The sequence below is a fragment of the Coregonus clupeaformis genome, unplaced genomic scaffold (assembly GCF_020615455.1).
Source record: "Coregonus clupeaformis isolate EN_2021a unplaced genomic scaffold, ASM2061545v1 scaf0491, whole genome shotgun sequence".
NCBI classification, from domain to species: domain Eukaryota; kingdom Metazoa; phylum Chordata; class Actinopteri; order Salmoniformes; family Salmonidae; genus Coregonus; species Coregonus clupeaformis.
This window is the reverse complement of record NW_025533946.1, coordinates 118353-139554: the sequence shown is the minus strand read 5'-3', so window position 1 is coordinate 139554 and position 21202 is coordinate 118353. Positions and strand designations below refer to the sequence as shown.

The 21202-nt window shown below is 43.5% G+C and overlaps 1 protein-coding gene across 2 annotated transcripts in view; it reads right to left on the bottom strand.

Annotated features, from left to right (window-relative positions):
• LOC121576913 (homeodomain-interacting protein kinase 3) overlaps positions 1 to 21202 on the bottom strand; it is a 43358-nt gene that overhangs the window by 5582 nt on the left and 16574 nt on the right. For both annotated transcript variants that reach the window (XM_041890498.2, XM_041890499.2), the window contains exons 3-13: positions 15078 to 15201; positions 9999 to 10118; positions 8373 to 8459; positions 8024 to 8208; positions 7683 to 7836; positions 7322 to 7442; positions 7083 to 7192; positions 6773 to 6891; positions 6506 to 6664; positions 4139 to 4591; positions 3761 to 4017 (exon numbers count right to left, since the gene is read on the bottom strand). In XM_041890498.2, coding sequence (XP_041746432.2) covers positions 3761 to 4017; positions 4139 to 4591; positions 6506 to 6664; positions 6773 to 6891; positions 7083 to 7192; positions 7322 to 7442; positions 7683 to 7836; positions 8024 to 8208; positions 8373 to 8459; positions 9999 to 10118; positions 15078 to 15201 — 1889 coding nt within the window. The remainder of the gene's footprint in view (positions 1 to 3760; positions 4018 to 4138; positions 4592 to 6505; positions 6665 to 6772; positions 6892 to 7082; positions 7193 to 7321; positions 7443 to 7682; positions 7837 to 8023; positions 8209 to 8372; positions 8460 to 9998; positions 10119 to 15077; positions 15202 to 21202) is intronic.

Genomic DNA, 21202 nt, shown 5'->3' with positions numbered 1-21202 from the left:
TCCCAGCTCTCTGCAGGTCATTCACTAGGTCCCCCCGTGTGGTTCTGGGATTTTTGCTCACCGTTCTTGTGATCATTTTGACCCCACGGGGTGAGATCTTGCGTGGAGCCCAAGATCGAGGGAGATTATCAGTGGTCTTGTATGTCTTCCATTTCCTAATAATTGCTCCCACAGTTGATTTCTTCAAACCAAGCTGCTTACCTATTGCAGATTCAGTCTTCCCAGCCTGGTGCAGGTCTACAATTTTGTTTCTGGTGTCCTTTGACAGCTCTTTGGTCTTGGCCATAGTGGAGTTTGGAGTGTGACTGTTTGAGGTTGTGGACAGGTGTCTTTTCTACTGATAACAAGTTCAAACAGGTGCCATTAATACAGGTAACGAGTGGAGGACAGAGGAGCCTCTTAAAGAAGAAGTTACAGGTCTGTGAGAGCCAGAAATCTTGCTTGTTTGTAGGTGACCAAATACTTATTTTCCACCATAATTTGCAAATAAATTCATTAAAAATCCTACAATGTGATTTTCTGGATTTTTTCTCCTCAATTTGTCTGTCATAGTTGACGTGTACCTATGATGAAAATTACAGGCCTCTCTCATCTTTTTAAGTGGGAGAACTTGCACAATTGGTGGCTGACTAAATACATTTTTTCCCCACTGTATATATCCTAGATTTAGGACAGACACTGTAAAACCTTGTTTCTTATGAATCATTTTTTGACTGTCCTTTTTGCCATTTATGAATGTGTTACTCAATGCGTTTTTATGGACTTTAGTAGTATGTTTTTGATACCTAAAGGGGTCCTAAAATTCAAAATCAGATAGCTAAATGATCCATAGTATGACCCCCCCCAACGTCTTAACCTCTAAAGAATTGACCCCAATTTGCTCCGGGGCGCGTACTCCTATGGCTGACCCTGCAAAACAACAACAGATTTCACTGCACCTACAGTGCCTTGCAAAAGTATTCATCCCCCTTGGCGTTTTTCCTATTTTGCTGCATTACAACCTGTAATTTAAATATTTTTATTTGGATTTCATGGAATGGACATACACAAAATTGTTAAATAAAGTCTACCTGTGTTCAATCTAAGTGTCACAAGATCTGTCACATGATCTCAGTATATATACACTTGAAGACCAAGGAGCTCTCCAAACAGGTCAGGGACAAAGTTGTGGAGAAGTACAGATCAGGGTTGGGTAAAAAAATTAAAATAAATTTGAACATCCCACGGAGCACCATTAAATCCATTATTAAAAAATTGAAAGAATATGGCACCACAACAAACCTGCCAAGAGAGGGCCGCCCACCAAAACTCACGGACCAGGCAAGGAGGGCATTAATCAGAGAGGCAACAAAGAGACCAAAGAAAACCCTGAAGGAGCTGCAAAGCTCCACAGCGGAGATTTGAGTATCTGTTTCATAGGACCACTATAAGCCGTACACTCCACAGAGCTGGGCTTTACGGAAGAGTGGCCAGAAAAAAGCCATTGCTTAAATAATTTTTTTTTTGGTGTTCGCCAAAAGGCATGTGGGAGACTCCCAAAACATATGGAAGAAGGTATTCTGGTCAGATGAGACTAAAATTGAGCTTTTTGCCCATCAAGGAAAACGCTATGTCTGGCGCAAACCCAACACCTCATCACCCCGAGAACACCATCCCCACAGTGAAGCATGGTGGTGGCAGCATCATGCTGTGGGGATGTTTTTCCATAGGCAGGGACTGGGAAACTGGTCAGAATTGAAGGAATGATGGATGGCGCTAAATACAGGGAAATTCTTGAGGGAAACCTGTTTCAGTCTTCCAGATATTTGAAACTGGATCAGGAGGTTCACCTTCCAGCAGGACAATGACCCTAAGCATACAGTTAAAGCAACACTCGAGTGGTTTAAGGGGAAACATTTAAATGTCTTGGAATGGCCTAGTCAATACCCAGACCTCAATCCAATTGAGAATCTGTGGTATGACTTAAAGACCGCTGTACACCAGCGGGACCCATCCAACTTGAAGAATGGGCAAAACTCCCAGTGGCTAGATGTGCCAAGCTTATAGAGACATACCCCAAGAGACTTGCAGCTGTAATTGCTGCAAAAGGTGGCTCTACAACGTATTAACTTTGGGGGGAGGTGAATAGTTATGCATGGTCAAGTTCTGTTTTTTTTCTTCAAAGTGGTAGGCATGTTGTGTAAATCAAATAATACAACCCCCCAAAATACATTTTAATTCCAGGTTGTAAGGCAACGAAATAGGAAAAATGCCAAGGGGCGTGAATACTTTCACAAGCCACTGTATCAGGTGTATGTCCCGTGGTTTGAATTGAAGAGGGCAGTCCATACGCACAGATGAAGGATATCAAGAATCTGGAAAAATTCTGTATGGTGGAATGGCCTAAGATCCTTCCCAATGTGTTCTCCAATCTTATAAAACATTTTGGAAAAAGGCTCAGTGTCATTTTCCTCGTGAGATATTAAAAGGTATTAAAAACAATGATTTAGCCAATCATTTTGTTAAACAAAATCTTTCTCTGAGCAATTGTATTAGTATAAAATAATAAAATGTTCACAATAAAACACAATATAGCTCTGTATTTCTATAATTTCTTTTATACATTCTTTATCAAGGGTGCCAATCATTTTGTACCGGACAGATCCAATCCGATTTAGAAAGTGGACAGTCCTTTGCACTGTGTAAAAGTAGGGCTGTGACGGTCATGGAATTTTGGATGACTGTTATTGGTCAGCCAAATGACGGCGTCATTCTCCTCCGCTCCTGACTGCATGTGCTGGTTGGTGCTGCAGGGAGGGGGGCCTAGACAACCAAAGACTAGTTTGCTACGACACCTTGCTTGTTTCAGCAAAGAGCAACAACTTTTCATCACATTATAAAAAGAGTCCATGTTACCGCAAAAACTGACTCAACTGCACAAATCCCGGCCGTCCTCTCTTCAGTCATATGTTTCCTGCAATTCTACACTTTTCTCCATGGAGCCGAGAGTAATCGTTGCAGTTTAAAAGCAAATTTCCTGCAATTCTATGAATTTTGCTCAAACATATAATGAATACTGCTAAATTCACAGTTTTCTGAATTTTCTATTCTCTGACTGTCTAGCTTTTATTTTGGTAATTGTTAGTTCTCAAAGATCATACTATTACAAAATATATAGGTCCATTATCTTTGACATATCTGGTTTTAGTCGTTTAAGTTTACACTGAAAGCATTTCTCTATGCAAAACTGGTCCTACTGCCTACTGAATTACAACTGACTGACATTCCTTAATGTCCAAAACACATGAAAACAAAAAACACACACCAAGATGAACTGGGGAATAAATAGATATACATGAGATTAGGGAGAAAAGAGGAACAGCAGCAGATCAAACCAGATAGTGTTCACTCCGTAGCAACTGGTGTTCAAAGCACAGCCACTCAGACAGGCTGCCCAGTGCAAGTTACCCACGTTCACCTGCGATAACCTCTCTGACCAAGTAAGGAGCGATAGTCGCCTGCTGTGCCCATCTGACCTGCAAGGCAGACATCAGCACAGGTGACAGACAGCAGTCTTCCTGCATGAAAAGACTATGGACTGCCACACACATCATTCTAACATCAACAGGCTCACAAAGCACTCTCTCATTCCTACTGAGATCAGTTCCAACCAGGCCTTTGTGTTACACAAAACTGAAACAAAAGAATATACTGCATAGGCCTATTCTTACTGTTAATACTGAAACAATTGTGATGTGAAATGCTCCGAATAGAAACTGACCCGTTCTGGCTGTGTGCTGGTCCATGTTGTTGTTATTTTGCACCACCCTCATAGGGGGCACCACCATGGTTCTCACAGGGAGCTTGCTGGGCTCGTTCTCGGGGTCCATGCTGTGCGTCGTCATACCCAGGGACTGGTGGTTGTGGTTGCCTAGGTAGCGGCTCTCCAGGTAGGGGCTGTGGCTCTGGCTGGAGTCCGAGGCGGGGGAACCGTCTACCGTCTCACAGCCGCTCCCATGACCATCATCCTCAGACATGCTGAAAACCGACAAAAGCAATCAACAACAAAATAACATAACTAAATGCCCATGCTTGCTACTGATGATCAAGACTTTGGCCCCTCAGGCAAGTTTTCAAAAGTTGTGCAGTTTGGCAGTACCTGTTGGGCCTCTTGCAGGGGGACGGGCTGGACTGCACCGAGGCAGAGGAGCTTGTGCTGAGGGTGCTGTCTGGGCTGCTGAGGGAGCACACCCTCTCGATGTTCAGAGAGCCCTTACAAGCCTCGCAGTCAGAGCCGCCTTTGCACCTGCAGGAGGAATCCTCCTCCCCGTCCGTGTCACTGCTGATACTGATGACGCTGAGGGTGGGGCTGGGCAGGTCGTCGATGACCACAGACTCTCGCTGCTGGTGGGACATGTCTATCCTCTCCTCCTCCACTGCCTTACAGCAGCTCACCTCCTCTTCTTCATGTCGTCTTTCCTGCTGAACCTCCACAGGCCTCTCCCGATGGGAACAATCTCCTCCTCCTGTGTGACTAACGCGGTCGGCCATCTTTGGAGAGCGGCACATTGAGATTTGGATGTCCCTGTTGTTGTGTGAGTAGCTCATGCTCCTAATAGGTAGTAGAGTAAAAGCACTGAAGTTGTTTATCAGCACATTTTTACTATTGTTTATGTAAGAACAACATGATTTAGTAGAACACTCACTTAAAGGGAAAATCCACTCATATATATATATGCACGCACACTACCGGTCAAAAGTTTTAGGACACATACTCATTCAAGGGTTTATTTTTATTTTTACATTATAGAATAATAGTGAAGACATCAAAACTATGAAATAACAAAAAAAGTATATTTGAGATTCTTCAAAGTAGCCACCCTTTGCCGTGATGACAGCTTTGCACACTCTTGGCATTCTCTCAACCAGCTTCATGAGGTAGTTACCTGGAATGCATTTCAATTAACAGGTGTGCCTTCTTAAAAGTTAATTTGTGGAATTTTTTTCCTTCTTAATGCGTTTGAGCCAATCAGTTGTGTTGTGACAAGGTAGGGGGGTATACAGAAGATAACCCTATTTGGTAAAAGACCAAGTCCATATTATGGCAAGAACAGCTCAAATAAGCAAAGCGAAATGACAGTCCATCATTACTAAGACATGAAGGTCAGTCAATACAGAACATTTCAAGAACTTTGAAAATGTATTCAAGTGCAGTCGCAAAAACCATCAAGCGCTATGATGAAACTGGCTCTCATGAGGACCGCCACAGGAATGGAAGACCCAGTGTTACCTCTGCTGCAGAGGATAAGTTCATTACAGTTACAAGCCTCAGAAATTGCAGCCCAAATAAATGCTTCACAGAGTTCAAGTCACAGACACATCAACATCAACTGTTCAGAGGAGACTGTGTGAATCAGGCCTTCATGGTCAAATTGCTGCAAAGAAACCACTACTAAAGGACACCAATAAGAAGAAGAGACTTGTTTGGGCCAAGAAACATGAGCAATGGACATTAGAACGGTGGAAATGTATCCTTTCGTCTGGAGTCCAAATTTGAGATTTTGGGTTCCACCCGCCGTGTCTTTGTGAGACGCGGTGTGGGTGAACGGATGATCTCCGCATGTGCATTTCCCACATTAAAGCATGGAGGAGGTGGTGTGATGGTGTGGGGGTGCGTCGCTGGTGACACGGTCTGTAATTTATTTAGAATTCAAGGCACACTTTACCAGCATGGCTACCACAGCATTCTGCAGCGATACGCCATCCCATCTGGTTTGGCTTAGTGGGACCATAATTTGTTTTTCATCAGGACAATGACCCAACACACACCTCCAGGCTGTGTAAGGGCTATTTTACCAAGAAGGAGAGTGATGGAGTGCTGCATCAGATGACCTGGCCTCCACAATCCCCTGACCTCAACCAAATTGAGATGGTGTGGGATGAGTCTGACCGCAGAGTGAAGGAAAAGCAGCCAACAAGTGCTCTGCATATGTGGGAACTCCTTCAAGACTGTTGGAAAATCATTCCAGGTGAAGCTGGTTGAGAGAATACCAAGAGTATGCAAAGCTGTCATCAAGGCAAAGGGTGGCTATTTGAAAAATCTCAAATATATCTTGATTTGTTTAACACCTTTTTGGTTACTACATGATTCCATTTGTGTTATTTCATAGTTTGGATGTCTTCACTATTATTCTACAATGTAGAAAATAGTAAAAAAATTAAGACAAACCCTTGAATGAGTAGGTGTTCTAAAACTTGACCGGTAGAGTATATATATTTTTTAATTAGTCCATTATTGATACAGTCCCAAAATGTTTTGCATGTCAACAGTGAAGTTTTCAAGATATTAGACTTTCATGAAGCAAAGTGTCACCAGCCACAACATCATGATGATACTAAATCAATAAATGTATTAAGCCAGACACAATGAACTCAGGTCAATTCAACAACAGCATTGATTTGCCATGGACCCTGTATGTAACTGGAACATGGAGAAGAAGCGTTGGGCTGAAGAAGGATATCTCACCTGTTCTGACTGGGCCGGTTCCTCTTGTTGGCGTGCGGCTGTGGCCACACCACGTGTGCAATGCCAATGTTGATTGGTTGTGGACCAGACATGGTAATTTGGTTGGTTAGAAGAGGCTGCATCATGTTGGTGTAATGATTGCTGTGTTGCCGTACTTTCCTTTAAAAAGGCAAAACAACATTATATACGTTTTATCTCCACAATACGAAGAAAGGGCAAGTGAAGTATGTGTTAAAAAGGTAACTCATCTATGGTGAACTAACTCACCCCCAGTCACTGAGCCTCTGTGGGCCAGCCACAGTGTCAGAAGCCATAGTGGTGGTAGGAGGAGCCACTTGTTGCCAGGCTGGTACCAGGATTTGCTGGCCTCTACTTGACCACGGTTGCTGCAAAGAACAAAGACAGGAATCATTAGCACACCATAAACTTTTAAGATGCGGTAAGGGAAGCATCAAACTCCTAAACCGCCTCACTTGAAAGTGTTACCTCCGACTAGCATAGAGTCTAGGACCTCAACTAAGTACAGTGTGGCATCTGACCCCTGTATACAAATGTCCCCAATGTGAGCCAGTCTCACTTGTGCCATAATTCCAGGTCGCATCTGCAAAGGCTGTATGGGAGGGGCTTGGTTCACCATTGGTATTGTGTTCTCCATCCGAACTGCATATCCTGATTGGTTTGGGTTACCTACAAAACAACAAGCATAGCCTAGTATTGGATTTCAACTTTGATCGACATTGTCACTGTAAATCTAGAATTAACTTTGTATCTTTCATGGAATTACTTGACTGTGTGCTCATTTGAGACGCGCCATACCTTGAATGGTTGGGGGGCAAAGGATGAGGGCTGGCTGAAAGGAGTCGTTACACCCAAACTGACCATTTCCTGTCTGCAGCATCCCAGGATGCATCACAGAGGGAGCAGATTGCGTCAAAGCCTGCATAGGGGGTTAAGTTTAATCAACTATCTTTTCATTATCTACTTCAGACACTGAAGTGAGAGAGAGACAGCAGTGCCATTAAAGGTAAATATTATTCAATAGCATCAATAATACTGTAGGTGGCAATATTGGTTCAATAAGAAGTCTATTTACCCCAACCATAAATGCAACAGATTTCCAGTTTACGTCCATTCAGACCATACATGAAGCTTCTTGTAATTGTGATTCATAGATTACCTGGGAGTGAACCGATCCCATTTTATTGAAGGCCATTTGCAGTCCAGCTGAGTTGGTTGAGGGTCTGTGGAACGGTGCTTTGTTGCAGTTGAGTGTATCGTATGCGTTGGGCCGTGATTGACAGGCATCCATGATGTGGAAACACGATTGAACACTGGACAGAAGAAAGGGAGGAGAACGGGTGAGATGGAGAATCCAGCAGAGAGCACTCATGGAACACTGTAGCCTACTTCTGATCTGTGTCCATCTGCAATCAGTTTGTAGTTAATTTCTTGGTAGTGCATGGAAGAGCTTTTGTTTGTTTGTTAAGTTATTGTTGTTTAGCCCTAGTTTAGACTTACTGATTGCTGTGGGGGAAGTCAAGAAGGTGCTGCATGGTGACAAAGGGATGCTTTAGGGCATCTGAGGGAGAGATCCTCTTCTCAGCATCGATCAGCAACATGGTCTTCAGCAGGCTCACAAACTCCTTCCGGTCTGCCTTTTCCGCCAGCGAGTCACTGCCCTCCATATTCAGCACCAGATTCACCTAAGACGGCAAGACAAAACCAGCATCTTTAGCTACTATGTATCAAAATACACCGGTATTCACTGGTCACACTAGTTTTCACAAAACATAAATTTACTTGTACGCAATTTCGTAGTTTGAATGACGTGATCGTCTGACATATTTAAGCAAAGTTTTGTACTCACATGTGCTATGTCATCCAGACTGCTAAAAATGTACTTCCTGGCCTCTTTGGATTTCATCCCAGTCTCAGTCTCATGCTCCTCTGTCGTCTGCAGAAACAAAAAATGGGAAGAGTCTTCAATTGTGAACATGCATTCTCTAGAATTCTACTTAGCGTACTCAGAACTGGATCGGTAGATGGTCTATGACAGGGGTCAGCAACAGGAGGCCCGTTTTTGGCCCACAAGTGATTTATTTATTTGCAAAAAAAATCTATTCCCATGAATAAAATTAGATATGTGATCGCGTCTCAATGTAATCAAAGTATGAAATGATTGTTATTTTCAAAAACAATCTATTTTTTGGCTTAGTTGTGGTAAGTTTGCAGTATTCAACATTACAAATTATGTTCCGGCCCCCCGACCATCTGCTCTGAGTTCGGCTGAATCTTTACTGAACAAAAATATAAAACGCAACATGGAACAATTATCAAAGAGTTACAGTTCATATAAAGAAATAAGTCAATTGAAATAAATTCATTAGGCCCTAATCTAAGGATTTCACGACTGGGAATAAAAGATATGCACCGGTTTGTCAAAGATACTTTAAAAAATACAAAATAGTAGGGACCTGGATCAGAAAACCAGTCAGTATTTGTGGCCTGTGGAATGCTGTCCCACTCCACTTCAATGGCTGGCGAAGTTGCTGGATATTGGTGGGAACTGGAACCCGCTGTCGTACTCGTCCATCCAGAGCATCCCAAACACGCTCAATGGGTGACATGTCTGGTAAGTATGCAGGCCATGGAAGAACTGACATTTTCAGCTTCCAGGAATTGTGTACAGATCCTTGCGACATGGGGCTGTGCATTATCATGCTGAAACATGAGGTGATGGCGGAAGATGAATGGCACGACAATGGGCCTCAGGATCTCGCCACGGTATCTCTGTGCATTCAAATTGCCATCGATAAAATGCAATTGTGTTCGTTGTCCGTAGCTTATGCCTGCCCATACCATAACCCCACCATTGGGCACTCTGTTCACAATGTTGACATCAGCAAACACTCGCCCACACGATGCCATACACGTGGTCTGCGGTTGTGAGGCCGGTTGGACGTACTGCCAAATTCTCTAAAACGACGTTGGAGGCAGCTTATGGTAGAGAAATTAACATTCAATTCTCTGGCAACAGCTCTGGTGGACATTCCTGCAGTCAGCATGCCAAATGCACACACCCTCAAAACTCTGTGGTAAGTCGCTCAGGATAAAAGCGTCTGCTAAATGACTAAAATGTAAATGTATTGTGTTATGTGACAAAACTGCACATTTATTGTCCCCAGCACAAGGTGCACCTGTGTAATGATCATGCTGTTTAATTAGCTTCTTCATATGCCACACCTGTCAGGTGGATGGATTATCTTGTCAAAGGAGAAATGCTCACTAACAGCGATGTAAACACATTTGTGCACAACATTTGAGAGAAATAAGCTTGATGTGCGTATGGAACATTTCTGGGATTTTGTATTTCAACTCATGAAACATGGGACCAACATTTTACATGTTGACGTTGATATATTTTTGTTCAGTGTAGTTGCCTACCCCTGGTCTAGGATGTCCATGTTCAGGAATCAGATAGTGTCAGTGTTACCTTTAGTCTCCAGGCAGCGTAAGGCGAGTCAGACTCTTTGCAGAAGAAGCGGGATGTCTTGGTCCCCACGTTTAGCAGTTGCTCCCCTGGCAACACTTGTGTCTGAGATATGTAGCGAATCTGTGGAGACGGAGAGAGACAGAGGAAGAAAATATGATTACAGCGTTTACATCATTTTCCTGCTTGTTGGACGGATTCATATACAGTGGGGGAAAAAAGTATTTAGTCAGCCACAAATTGTGCAAGTTCTCCCACTTAAAAAGATGAGAGAGGCCTGTAATTTTCATCATAGGTACACGTCAACTATGACAGACAAATTGAGAAAATAAAAATCCAGAAAAACACATTGTAGGATTTTTTATTAATTTATTTGCAAATTATGGTGGAAAATAAGTATTTGGTCACCTACAAACAAGCAAGATTTCTGGCTCTCACAGACCTGTAACAACTTCTTTAAGAGGCTCCTCTGTCCTCCACTCGTTACCTGTATAAATGGCACCTGTTTGAACTTGTTATCAGTATAAAAGACACCTGTCCACAACCTCAAACAGTCACACTCCAAACTCCACTATGGCCAAGACCAAAGAGCTGTCAAAGGACACCAGAAACAAAATTGTAGACCTGCACCAGGCTGGGAAGACTGAATCTGCAATAGGTAAGCAGCTTGGTTTGAAGAAATCAACTGTGGGAGCAATTATTAGGAAATGGAAGACATACAAGACCACTAATAATCTCCCTCGATCTGGGGCTCCACGCAAGATCTCACCCCGTGGGGTCAAAATGATCACAAGAACGGTGAGCAAAAATCCAGAACCACACGGGGGGACCTAGTGAATGACCTGCAGAGAGCTGGGACCAAATTAACAAAGCCTACCATCAGTAACACACTACGCCGCCAGGGACTCAAATCCTGCAGTGCCAGACATGTCCCCCTGCTTAAGCCAGTACATGTCCAGGCCCGTCTGAAGTTTGCTAGAGTGCATTTGGATTATCCAGAAGAGGATTGGGAGAATGTCATATGGTCAGATGAAACCACAATATAACTTTTTGGTAAAAACTCAACTCGTCGTGTTTGGAGGACAAAGAATGCTGAGTTGCATCCAAAGAACACCATACCTACTGTGAAGCATGGGGGTGGAAACATCATGCTTGGACCAGGACGACTGATCCGTGTAAAGGAAAGAATGAATGGGGCCATGTATCGTGAGATTTTGAGTGAAAACCTCCTTCCATCAGCAAGGGCATTGAAGATGAAACGTGGCTGGGTCTTTCAGCATGACAATGATCCCAAACACACCGCCCGGGCAACGAAGGAGTGGCTTCGTAAGAAGCATTTCAAGGTCCTGGAGTGGCCTAGCCAGTCTCCAGATCTCAACCCCATAGAAAATCTTTGGAGGGAGTTGAAAGTCCGTGTTGCCCAGCGACAGCCCCAAAACATCACTGCTCTAGAGGAGATCTGCATGGAGGTATGGGCCAAAATACCAGCAACAGTGTGTGAAAACCTTGTGAAGACTTACAGAAAACGTTTGACCTGTGTCATTGCCAACAAAGGGTATATAACAAAGTATTGAGATACTTTTGTTATTGACCAAATACTTATTTTCCACAATTTGCAAATCAATTCATAAAAAATCCTACAATGTGATTTTCTGGAATTTCTTTTCTCATTTTGTCTGTCATAGTTGACGTGTACCTATGATGAAAATTACAGGCCTCATCTTTTTAAGTGGGAAAACTTGCACAATTGGTGGCTGACTAAATACTTTTTTCCCCCCACTGCCTTCAGAAAGTATTCATACCCCTTGACTTATTCCACATTTTGTTGTGTTACAGCCTGAATAAAAAAATGGATTAATTCGATTCTCACCCATATACACACAAATACCCCATAATGACTAAGTGAAAACGAAACAGAAATCTCTCATTTACACAAGTATTCACACCACTTTGCTATGACACTCCAAATTGAGCTCAGGTGCATCCAATTTCCTTTGATAATCCTCTGCCTAGAGCTGGCCGTCCGACCAAACTGAGCAACCGGGTTAAGAAGGACCTTGGTCGGGGAGGTGACCAAGAACCCAATGACCACTGACAGAACTACAGAGTACCTTGGATGGGATGAGATGAGAGAACCTGCCAGAAGGACAACAGTCTCTACAGCACATCAACAATCTGGGATTTATGAGAGAGTGGACTGAGATCATAATGCAAAAGATTCTGTGGTCTGATGAGACAAATGTTACTTTCCATGTCTGGAGAAAACCAGTCACAGCTCATCACCCGTCTAACACCATCCTTACCATGAAGCATGGTGGCAGCTTTTCAGTGAGAGGGACTGAGAGACTGGTAAGGATAGAGGGAACAATGAATGGAGCCAAATACCGGAAATTCCTTGAGAACCTGCTTCAAAGTGCAAATAACCTTAGGCTGGGGCAAAGATTTACATTCCAACAGGACAATGACCCCAAGCATACAGCCAAAGCAACGCTGGAAATGCTTCAGAACAAGAATGTTAAAGTCCTTGAGTGGCCCTGCCAAAGCCCAGACTGGAATCCCATTGAAAATCTATGGAAAGACTTGAAGATTGCTGTTCACCACTGCTCCCCATCTAACTTAACAAAGCTTGAGAAAATCTGCAAGGAAGAATGAGAGAAAATCCCCAAATCCAGATGGGTATGTCTATCAACATTGCACAAGTCGACTGAAAGCTGTAATCGCCACCAAAGGTGCTTCTACAAAGTATTGACTCAGGGGTGTGAATACTTATGTAAATTATATATTTCTGTGTTTTCAATACATTTGCAAACATTTCTAAAAACATGTTTTCACTGTCATTACGGGGTATTGTGTCTAGATGGGTAAAAAAAAATTTTTTTAATCCATTTTGAATTCAAGCTGTAACAACAAAATGTGGAATAACTCAAGGGGTACGAATACTTTCTGAAGGCACTGTACATCTACAAAGGAATCACCAACATTAAGTAAAATGGGAAAACGTGTAAACTTAAACGACTAAAACCAGATAAAAGTATGTAGAAAAGATAATGGACCTATATTTTCAAATAAGATCATCTTTGAGAACTAACAATCACCAGAATAAAAGCTAGACAGAGAATACAAAATTCCCCCCCAAAATGTGTATTGTATTTTTGACATTGCACAAGGCCCCCATTGATTTTGTTATAATGTTTGAGTCAGTCAGACAGACAGCATAAGCCATGGCAAGATGTGTAGAATTGCAGGAAATTAAGTTAACAGCTACATTTTGTCACTGCGGTCAACAGGAGGGCCTCTAAAAATGTTGGTCGGTGACCGCACCATTGGCCACGCCCATGGCAATGCCCCCGCCACGCCCACCCCCTAAGACCCATTTTGATCCAGAAAAAACCCTGATAGCACTACACAGATACTCATCAAGACAAACTAGACAAAGGAAAGTACAATAGTATTTTAATGCAGGATGTAAATAGAGCTGACCACTGCACTGTTGATGATGGCATGTGATGACTGGAGCTCCAAGTGTGGTCATAGAGCTCTGTGTGAGGTTTGTGTGACACAGAGGTGTCGAGCAGAACTTCCCATTAGAGGCATTCTGTCACTCCCACATCAGGAACCTGACACAGGCTCACTGCTATCCCAGCCCTCCCAAACATCCCCACAGTACAAAGACACTTAAGCCCAACAGAGTGTTTCGGTCTCTACTAATCCAAGCTAATCAAAAAGGTTAAATGTAGGTCTTCCAAATGGAGTAAATAGACACACGTCATACACTTGTAAAATGTAATCCCAGTAGGAATATCAGTTACTCTTCTGTTATAGCACTACTGCTCATCCCTTGCTACTTTGCCAGGTCAGTATGCTGAGAGCCACTTGACATGCCCAGGACAGATGTAATGTGCTCCAAAATTGCCATGGCAACCTTTCCAATCCCACAAAGTGGAGGTAGGGTGACCTAGATAAATGCAAAAACCATCACCTTATAAAATACATGTTGCTCATCTGGTAACAAAGCAAAAACAATAATGAAGTGATCATTATATCTTATTCAAACAACAATTTCATTGTTGCCCATGAGATCATTACGAAAATTATTTTTAAAAACAGCAATAGACCAGACTTAGATTTTTGGAAACTTGATCTCCCATGGGAGCAGTGACACTGACAATATGACAGATACAAGTTAGCATCTGTCACTGACAGTAAAGCCAGTAAGGCCTATTGCTCAGAAAGGGTACTTCATAGCTATTCTCTTCCAGCCAAAACACTGTGCCTTAGAGCTGCTACAACTACAAGATCAGGCATGTGTTAGGCCAGGAGGCAGGGGTTTTTCTCACTGTGCAAAGCTGCCGCTGTATCTCTCAACACAGCCAGGAGACCAGCAAGATGAACTGGCTCTGTGAATGGCTTGATGATTTGGATGTTATAGAGATTAAAATCGGGTTGCCACAACGCTGCACAAACACAGTGAGAGCAATGAAGTGAGAACCTGCTGATGGTGCAGGCTGAGGGGGGGGTTGAGGTGTGTCTAGCATTAGGCTTATAAATAAATGTTGCTGTGTGGCGTGGAACTGGACCCAGTGCTGGCGAAGTGCAGCAGTCAGGGGGGCTCATGGTCAGCAAAGCACTACTGCCTGGTCGCGGTCCAAATGACCACTAGACCCAAAAATGACACCCCTACCCCAGCCTGTAGCACACAAACCCCACAGCACACAACTGAGAGCTTTCCCATGGCCTCCCCTTTAAGCCGGGGGACTCAGTCACAATCACGTAGTTACTGGCCTAAGGGAAATAATCAATTTCCTGCTCCATTAATGTCCAAATTAGACATTTTGTATTCGTATGCTTTACTGCTTAGAGCACCAACAAAATATCAGACAGGGTTTCAATAGGAACACAAACAAAAAGGAGGCTTTAACCATCCTCACATTTAGAATCAAAATGCACCAGCACACAGGCTCAGGGGCTGTTATGCTGCTCCACTGGTCTGTCTGTGGCCAGTCTTCACTGAGCTGTCAGTATTGTTATTTTCCCTTGACACTCTGCTATCTTTGGAGATGTCAAGCAGGTGCATTGATTTACCTGGTCATACTCCAGTGCTCCTGGGTAGAGGGGCCAGCCCAGGAAGAGCTCAGCGATGACACAGCCCAGGGACCACATGTCGATGGCCTCACAGAACGGCAGGCCCAGGATGATCTCTGGAGCCCTGTATACAGGGAATACAAACAGGAAAGAGGTTAGTGGGGAGCAGTTTCAACAACCATTCTTAGACTAGAATACACATACACAACAGGCATTAGATTTGTTCTACTCATGGGAGGGCAGGGAACTCAAGAGAAGAACTTCTCACATGATTTATTGTGGGACCTCATGTATGAAGACCTTGAGGTCACACAAACAGAATGCAGTATGTACTGTATATTGAACTTCTATTAGTCCTTCACAAATATTGAAACAGAGCACACACGCGACACGTTTAATCAAGCTGAAGAGTGATGGTCGTGGACTTTGATGGCCATTAAGCAATTTTGCAGGCCTTACTGCAAGTTTCCACTAAAAATTATGGCCAATCAATCAGTTACCATTTTAAAACCAAGGCTGAGCACAGCGGCTGCCTTGACAACAGATGAAACATCCATTGCCTAGCGATGGTCTGACGCAACACCCTAATGCAACCATTACAGAGTGACACACGAGGTAATCTGTGACATCCTACGGTAATCACTCGGTTTGATATCCTGCTGACAGGAAACGTCTGAGGATCAATGCTGAAACAAATTCAGCAGGGGAAGGTGTGACAAAAAAGGCTTTTAGTACTAGAGAAGTGCATAATGGGGGGGTTTGAGCTCCGGTGCATCCTGTTTCCATTGATCATCCTTGAGATGTTTCTAAAACTTGATTGGAGTCCACGTGGTAAATTCAATTGATTGGACATGATTTGGAAAGGCACACACCTGTTGACAGTGCATGTCTGAGCAAAAACCAAGCCATGAGGTCGAAGGAATTGTCTGTAGAGTTCCGAGACAGGATTTTGTCAACGCACAGATCTGGGGAAGGGTACCAAAACATTTCTGCAGCATTGAAGGTCCCCAAGAACACCTAGGCTTCCATCATTCTTAAAAAAGGAAGAAGTTTGGAACCACCAAGACTCTTCCTAGAGCTAGCCACCCAGCCAAACTGAGCAATCGGGGGAGAAGGGCCTTGGTCACTCTGACAGAGCTCCCGAGTTCCTCTGTGGCGATGGGAGAACCTTCCAGAAGGACAACCATCTCTGCAGCACTCCACCAATCAGGCCTTTATGGTAGAGTGGCCAGAAGCCACTCCTCAGTAAAAGGCACATGACAACTTGCTTGCAGTTTGCCTAAAGGCACCTAAAGGACTCTCAGACCATGAGAAACAAGATTCTCTGGTCTGATGAAACCAAGATTGAACTCTTTGGCCTGAATGCCAAGCATCACGTCAGGAGGAAATCAGGCACCGCTCATCACCTGGCCAATACCATCCCTAAGGTGAAGCATGGTGGTGGCAGCATCATGCTGTGGGGATGTTTTTCAGTGGCAGGGACTGGGAGACTAGTCAGGATCGAGGGAAAGATGAACAGTGTGCCAAGCTTGTAGCGTCATACCCAAGAAGACTCGAGGTTGTAATGGCTGCCAAAGGTGCTTCATCAAAAGTACTGAGTAAAGGGTCTGAATACTTACGGAAATGTGATTTCATTTTTTTTTTTTTATACATTTGCAAACATTTCTAAAAACCAGTTTTTGCTTTGTCATTATGGGGTATTGTGTGTAGATTGATGCAGGGGGGAAAAAAACTATTGAATCCATTTTATAACGTAACAAAATTAGGAAAGAAGTCAATGGGTCTGAATACTTTCCTAATGCACTGTATATATTCCTAAGCCAGAGACAATAAGAAGACATAGTGGCAGAATAAATTCAACCACACCTTTGTTTCATCACAAAACCTGAGAGCACCATCTGCCCAGGGAAGTACACAAAGCATTTTACATGTATCAAAAATTTACATAACCTACAGCATGGTCAAGCAAGTTAATGTTTACAACATTTTCGGACTACTAAACAACCATTGATTTACAACCACAGAGAGCTACTGCAAGTCGAAAAGAAAACATGAGCTGCCTCCACTATTCCAGCACCATTTCAACATCATCAACTCACCTATGCTTAGTTTAATATAGTGACAACTAAAAGATACCAAAAACGATTTGGTCCAAGCTAAATATGATGTAGCTGTCCATGGTGCTGATTTGTTTGTCCGCGCGCGAGTAGAAAAAAGCATGTTGACTCACCCTACTTGTAGAGAAGCTCCAATGCATCCTCCTCTTTCATGTTGCCGAAAAGGTCTATGAAGTCATACAGTACACGCTTTTATTTCTTGTTGTCCTAGGCAACCTGGCTAAAATGCTTGCTCGTTAGCCTACCTTCCTTTCATGGGCAACGATGCGCCAGGCCAGCTAGTTAACATTAGCTTACTACATCTAGCTATATATTGAACTTCCATCCTCTCAGGTTAGGGGCACAACGTATGAATTTATGGTTGGATCAGAATCGCCGTTATAATCATTGGCCAGTGCGGAGAACTAAGTAAAACCACAAGTCCAAATCCCTATCTCCATGCATGGCTAATTTAGTTAAGGGACAATTTTAGCTAGCTTGGTAGCCAGCCACTGGAGGACAACGACACAACGAGATGCAAAAATGCACGTTTTTTTCTGTAAATTATGTTCCGTTTTTGATGTGATGTGATTGGTGTGAAGCCAAATTCAAACTGGCTTCCCTTAACACAATGTTTTTGGTGCGCCAGGATCATTCACAGTTGAGCTCAACGCTGATTGACTATTATTTTATTTATAATCAAGGGAGGCCAAATGCTACGGGTGACAACAATGACATACTCTTTTTGACCAGACAGCATCAGATAGATGGGCTACACATACAGAGACAGAGGGGCGCTGTTTTGCTCGCTCAGATGCTTTCTCCAGTGAGATACATTCAACATCTTGCGAATTGAAAAAAAATTATGAAAACACAGAGACGAAAGATAAATGTTTTTTATTTTATTATAGGTCAATTTTTGGGAGAAGCCTGGCTTCCCTTGGCATCCATGAGTACATGCCACTGGTTATATCATTCTGAACAAGTCTAACATCATATTGTGCAGCAGAGACCCATAATACTTCAGTTCGGATACTGACAAATAGGCCATCTAATTATTTCATGCAAGAAAGAATGAACAACTACTTCATCAAACCTATTTTGGACATCTGAAGAGTGGGCATGGCTATGAGACATCTAAACGATAAAATATCAACAGCGCAATCTGACATTGTGACCATGGGCACCCTCTCTTGCATCAGCAGTTAATTATGTGCCCTGATGACAGCATGGCTTAGCCCACCCAGCATACAGGAGGAGGGAGAGAAGACTCAGTTATTCTATATTCAGGACAACACTGGCAACAGCTGAGGGGCTCATGTACACCCACAGGGAGACTGTTAGTGTTAGCCTCAGGCACCATTGTGAATAAGAGATAACCAGACATACTTTCCCAACCAAATAGCTGTTATAAAGGCCTGTCTCTAACAGGAAGATAAGTACAGTTCATATTTTTCTACCCTGGGCTGGAAGGGGAAGCCACAATTAACAATTTCCTGTCATTCCTAAAAGAGCAGAAAGCTAAAGCAAAGAAAGGACAGGGGAAACTGAGAAACACAAAACATTTCAACTTCAGTATCTGCTGCTTAATGTGGAAATTAGGTCTGAGTGCTATCTAGAGCAGAGATAGACTTCTCCATTCCTTTACTAATGTTTAGCAAAAAAGGGGAAGGGTGGTGGATGGGTTAAAAGGCACTCCTGTACATTGTGTGCTTACTGCCAAGTTCAGACGAGTCTGTTATGTCATATTACAAAATGTTCCGTTAGAGATATAGCCTAGCCTAGCCTATGCCAACGCCTATATCACACAAGCATGAACTAATATAGATAACATGCAAGTAACTGATTAATCCGGGCTGGAGCAGGAAGGTTATCCCCAGACAGTCTCCAGAGAACGTGTTTCCTAGGCTACTGTGAACGAGGATCTGACCGTCAGGTCAACCAGGCCTGGGTATCCGCCTCCCTGTTGTCCAGGGGAACTCTGCACACTGCAGCTGTTCTGGGGAAAACACACGTTTTCCACAGGCCCAGGAACAGGGAATATCTAACCATGGCCCTAACTAACTTCCATCTACTAAAATAAACACTACATGTGTCAGGGGAATGGAGATTAGGGGGGAGCTGTGAGGGGGTTTCCTCAAACTGTCAGCACAGCTGGGTACAGGCGAAGACAATCTTTCTGAGCGACATTGGCCCTCCATTCCTACATCAGTTTATTCCAGTTCAGACTGTTCTCACGCTGTGTCTAGAGACATACGGCTCTCCTGCCACGGTTCTCAACTTGCGGGGCTAAAAATACTCTGTCTCATGGGGTGGCTAGTTAGCAATCTCCACAGCTGATAATCACAGCCATGTGTGCTTTGGAAAAACTTGGGAGATTGGAAAATGTTTAAATGTAGTACATCAACCTTCCATTGTGAGGACTTAACAGCGATCATGGATAATGACCCAACTTAGCCCATTACCCAAGCAGCAAGAACAAAAGCTAACTGATAAAAATAAAGGAAACACCAACATAAAGTGTCTTAATAGGGCGTTGGGCCACCACGAGCCAGAACAGCTTCAATGCACCTTGGCATAGATTCTACAAGTGTCTGGAACTCTATTGGAGGGATGACACACCATTCTTCCACGAGTAATTCCATTATTTGGTGTTTTGTTGATGGTGGTAAAAAAACTGCTCTCTCAGGTACCGCTCCAGAATTTCCCATAAGTGTTCAATTGGGTTGAGATCTGGTGACAGAGTGTGCGTGAGTGAGTGGCTGAACCTGTGTATATGTGTGTATACATATCGGACTATTTGTGTGCGAGTGTCGCTCTCACACCCAGCAGGGAAAGCATACCGCTCATAACTGAACTGCGGCACTGTGATAAAGGCTGCAGCCACGGCCTGCCTTTCCAGAATCTGCCCGTACAATGCACATATTCCATGGAACACAGCACTGTGTGGAGTCTCGTGTGTGTGTGTGTGTGTGTGTGTGGGGGGGCAAACATTTCCAGAATTAAAATACACTGGACCATTCACATGAGCGCTGCCTTAACTGGGTAAAAACAGACAACTGACATAGCTAGAATACTATGATGCCAAAAGAGCATTTGGAATAGCAGTCTATAAGAATGTAGATTAGATTACACGGAGGGAAGATATTAGCTTCTAGCCACCAGCCACACAAAAAAGGGGCATCATTTACTTTACTCAACGGACATTAAATATCCTCCATGCCTGATTGGGTCATTAAACAAAACAGTGAATAGAGCCTCTGCACCAGCAGATAACTGCTCTCCAACTGGAGAAGACACAGAATGAAGACTAAGACCAGCGCTCCATTGAACCCATCTGCAGTCTGTCGACACAGGACATTGACTGACTTCATTAGGGCCTCAGCAGCAGCATCAGCCCAGACATGGCCACATGACCCTCCTTTAATGTGCCAATTAAGAAACAGGTCTTCATCATGCAGCCACAGGCCATTGTGTTCGTGACCATTTCTACTTTAATGATGTTTACTGCCAAGGGCATGTTTCTCTGATCAAACAGCAGCCCTGGCTGGTCAGACCACACGGCCTTCTCTCTACTGTGAGATTGTAAAACAGTGGTAGGGCTGGGCGGTAAACTGCATTTTAGTATACAGCGGTATTGATGCACGGACGGGGTTTGGATTTTTATTTTACCTTACATAACGGTATTTTTCAATGTTTCGTTTGTTAAATAGAAATGTAATAACTGAGTGATGAAGTCAAAACATTCTGGCAATCGTCCGTTCTTACTGCCAGTAAGAGACTGCTAACAGTCGAGAACAGCCAATTTGCTGAGAAGCATCCAGCTACAGATTATGCATGCTGATGCCGCCTGGTCTGCGAACCTCAAAGCGCATGCACCTCAGATGGTATTTTTGCATCTCAGATGGTGTGCGTGCAACCTGTAGACGTTTGTTGGTCGCGTGTATCACATGAGTCAGTAGCTTTGTTGCAGGGCATCAGTGTGCTACGCGCACACACCAGCTGTTGGTGGCGGTAACACACCATCCT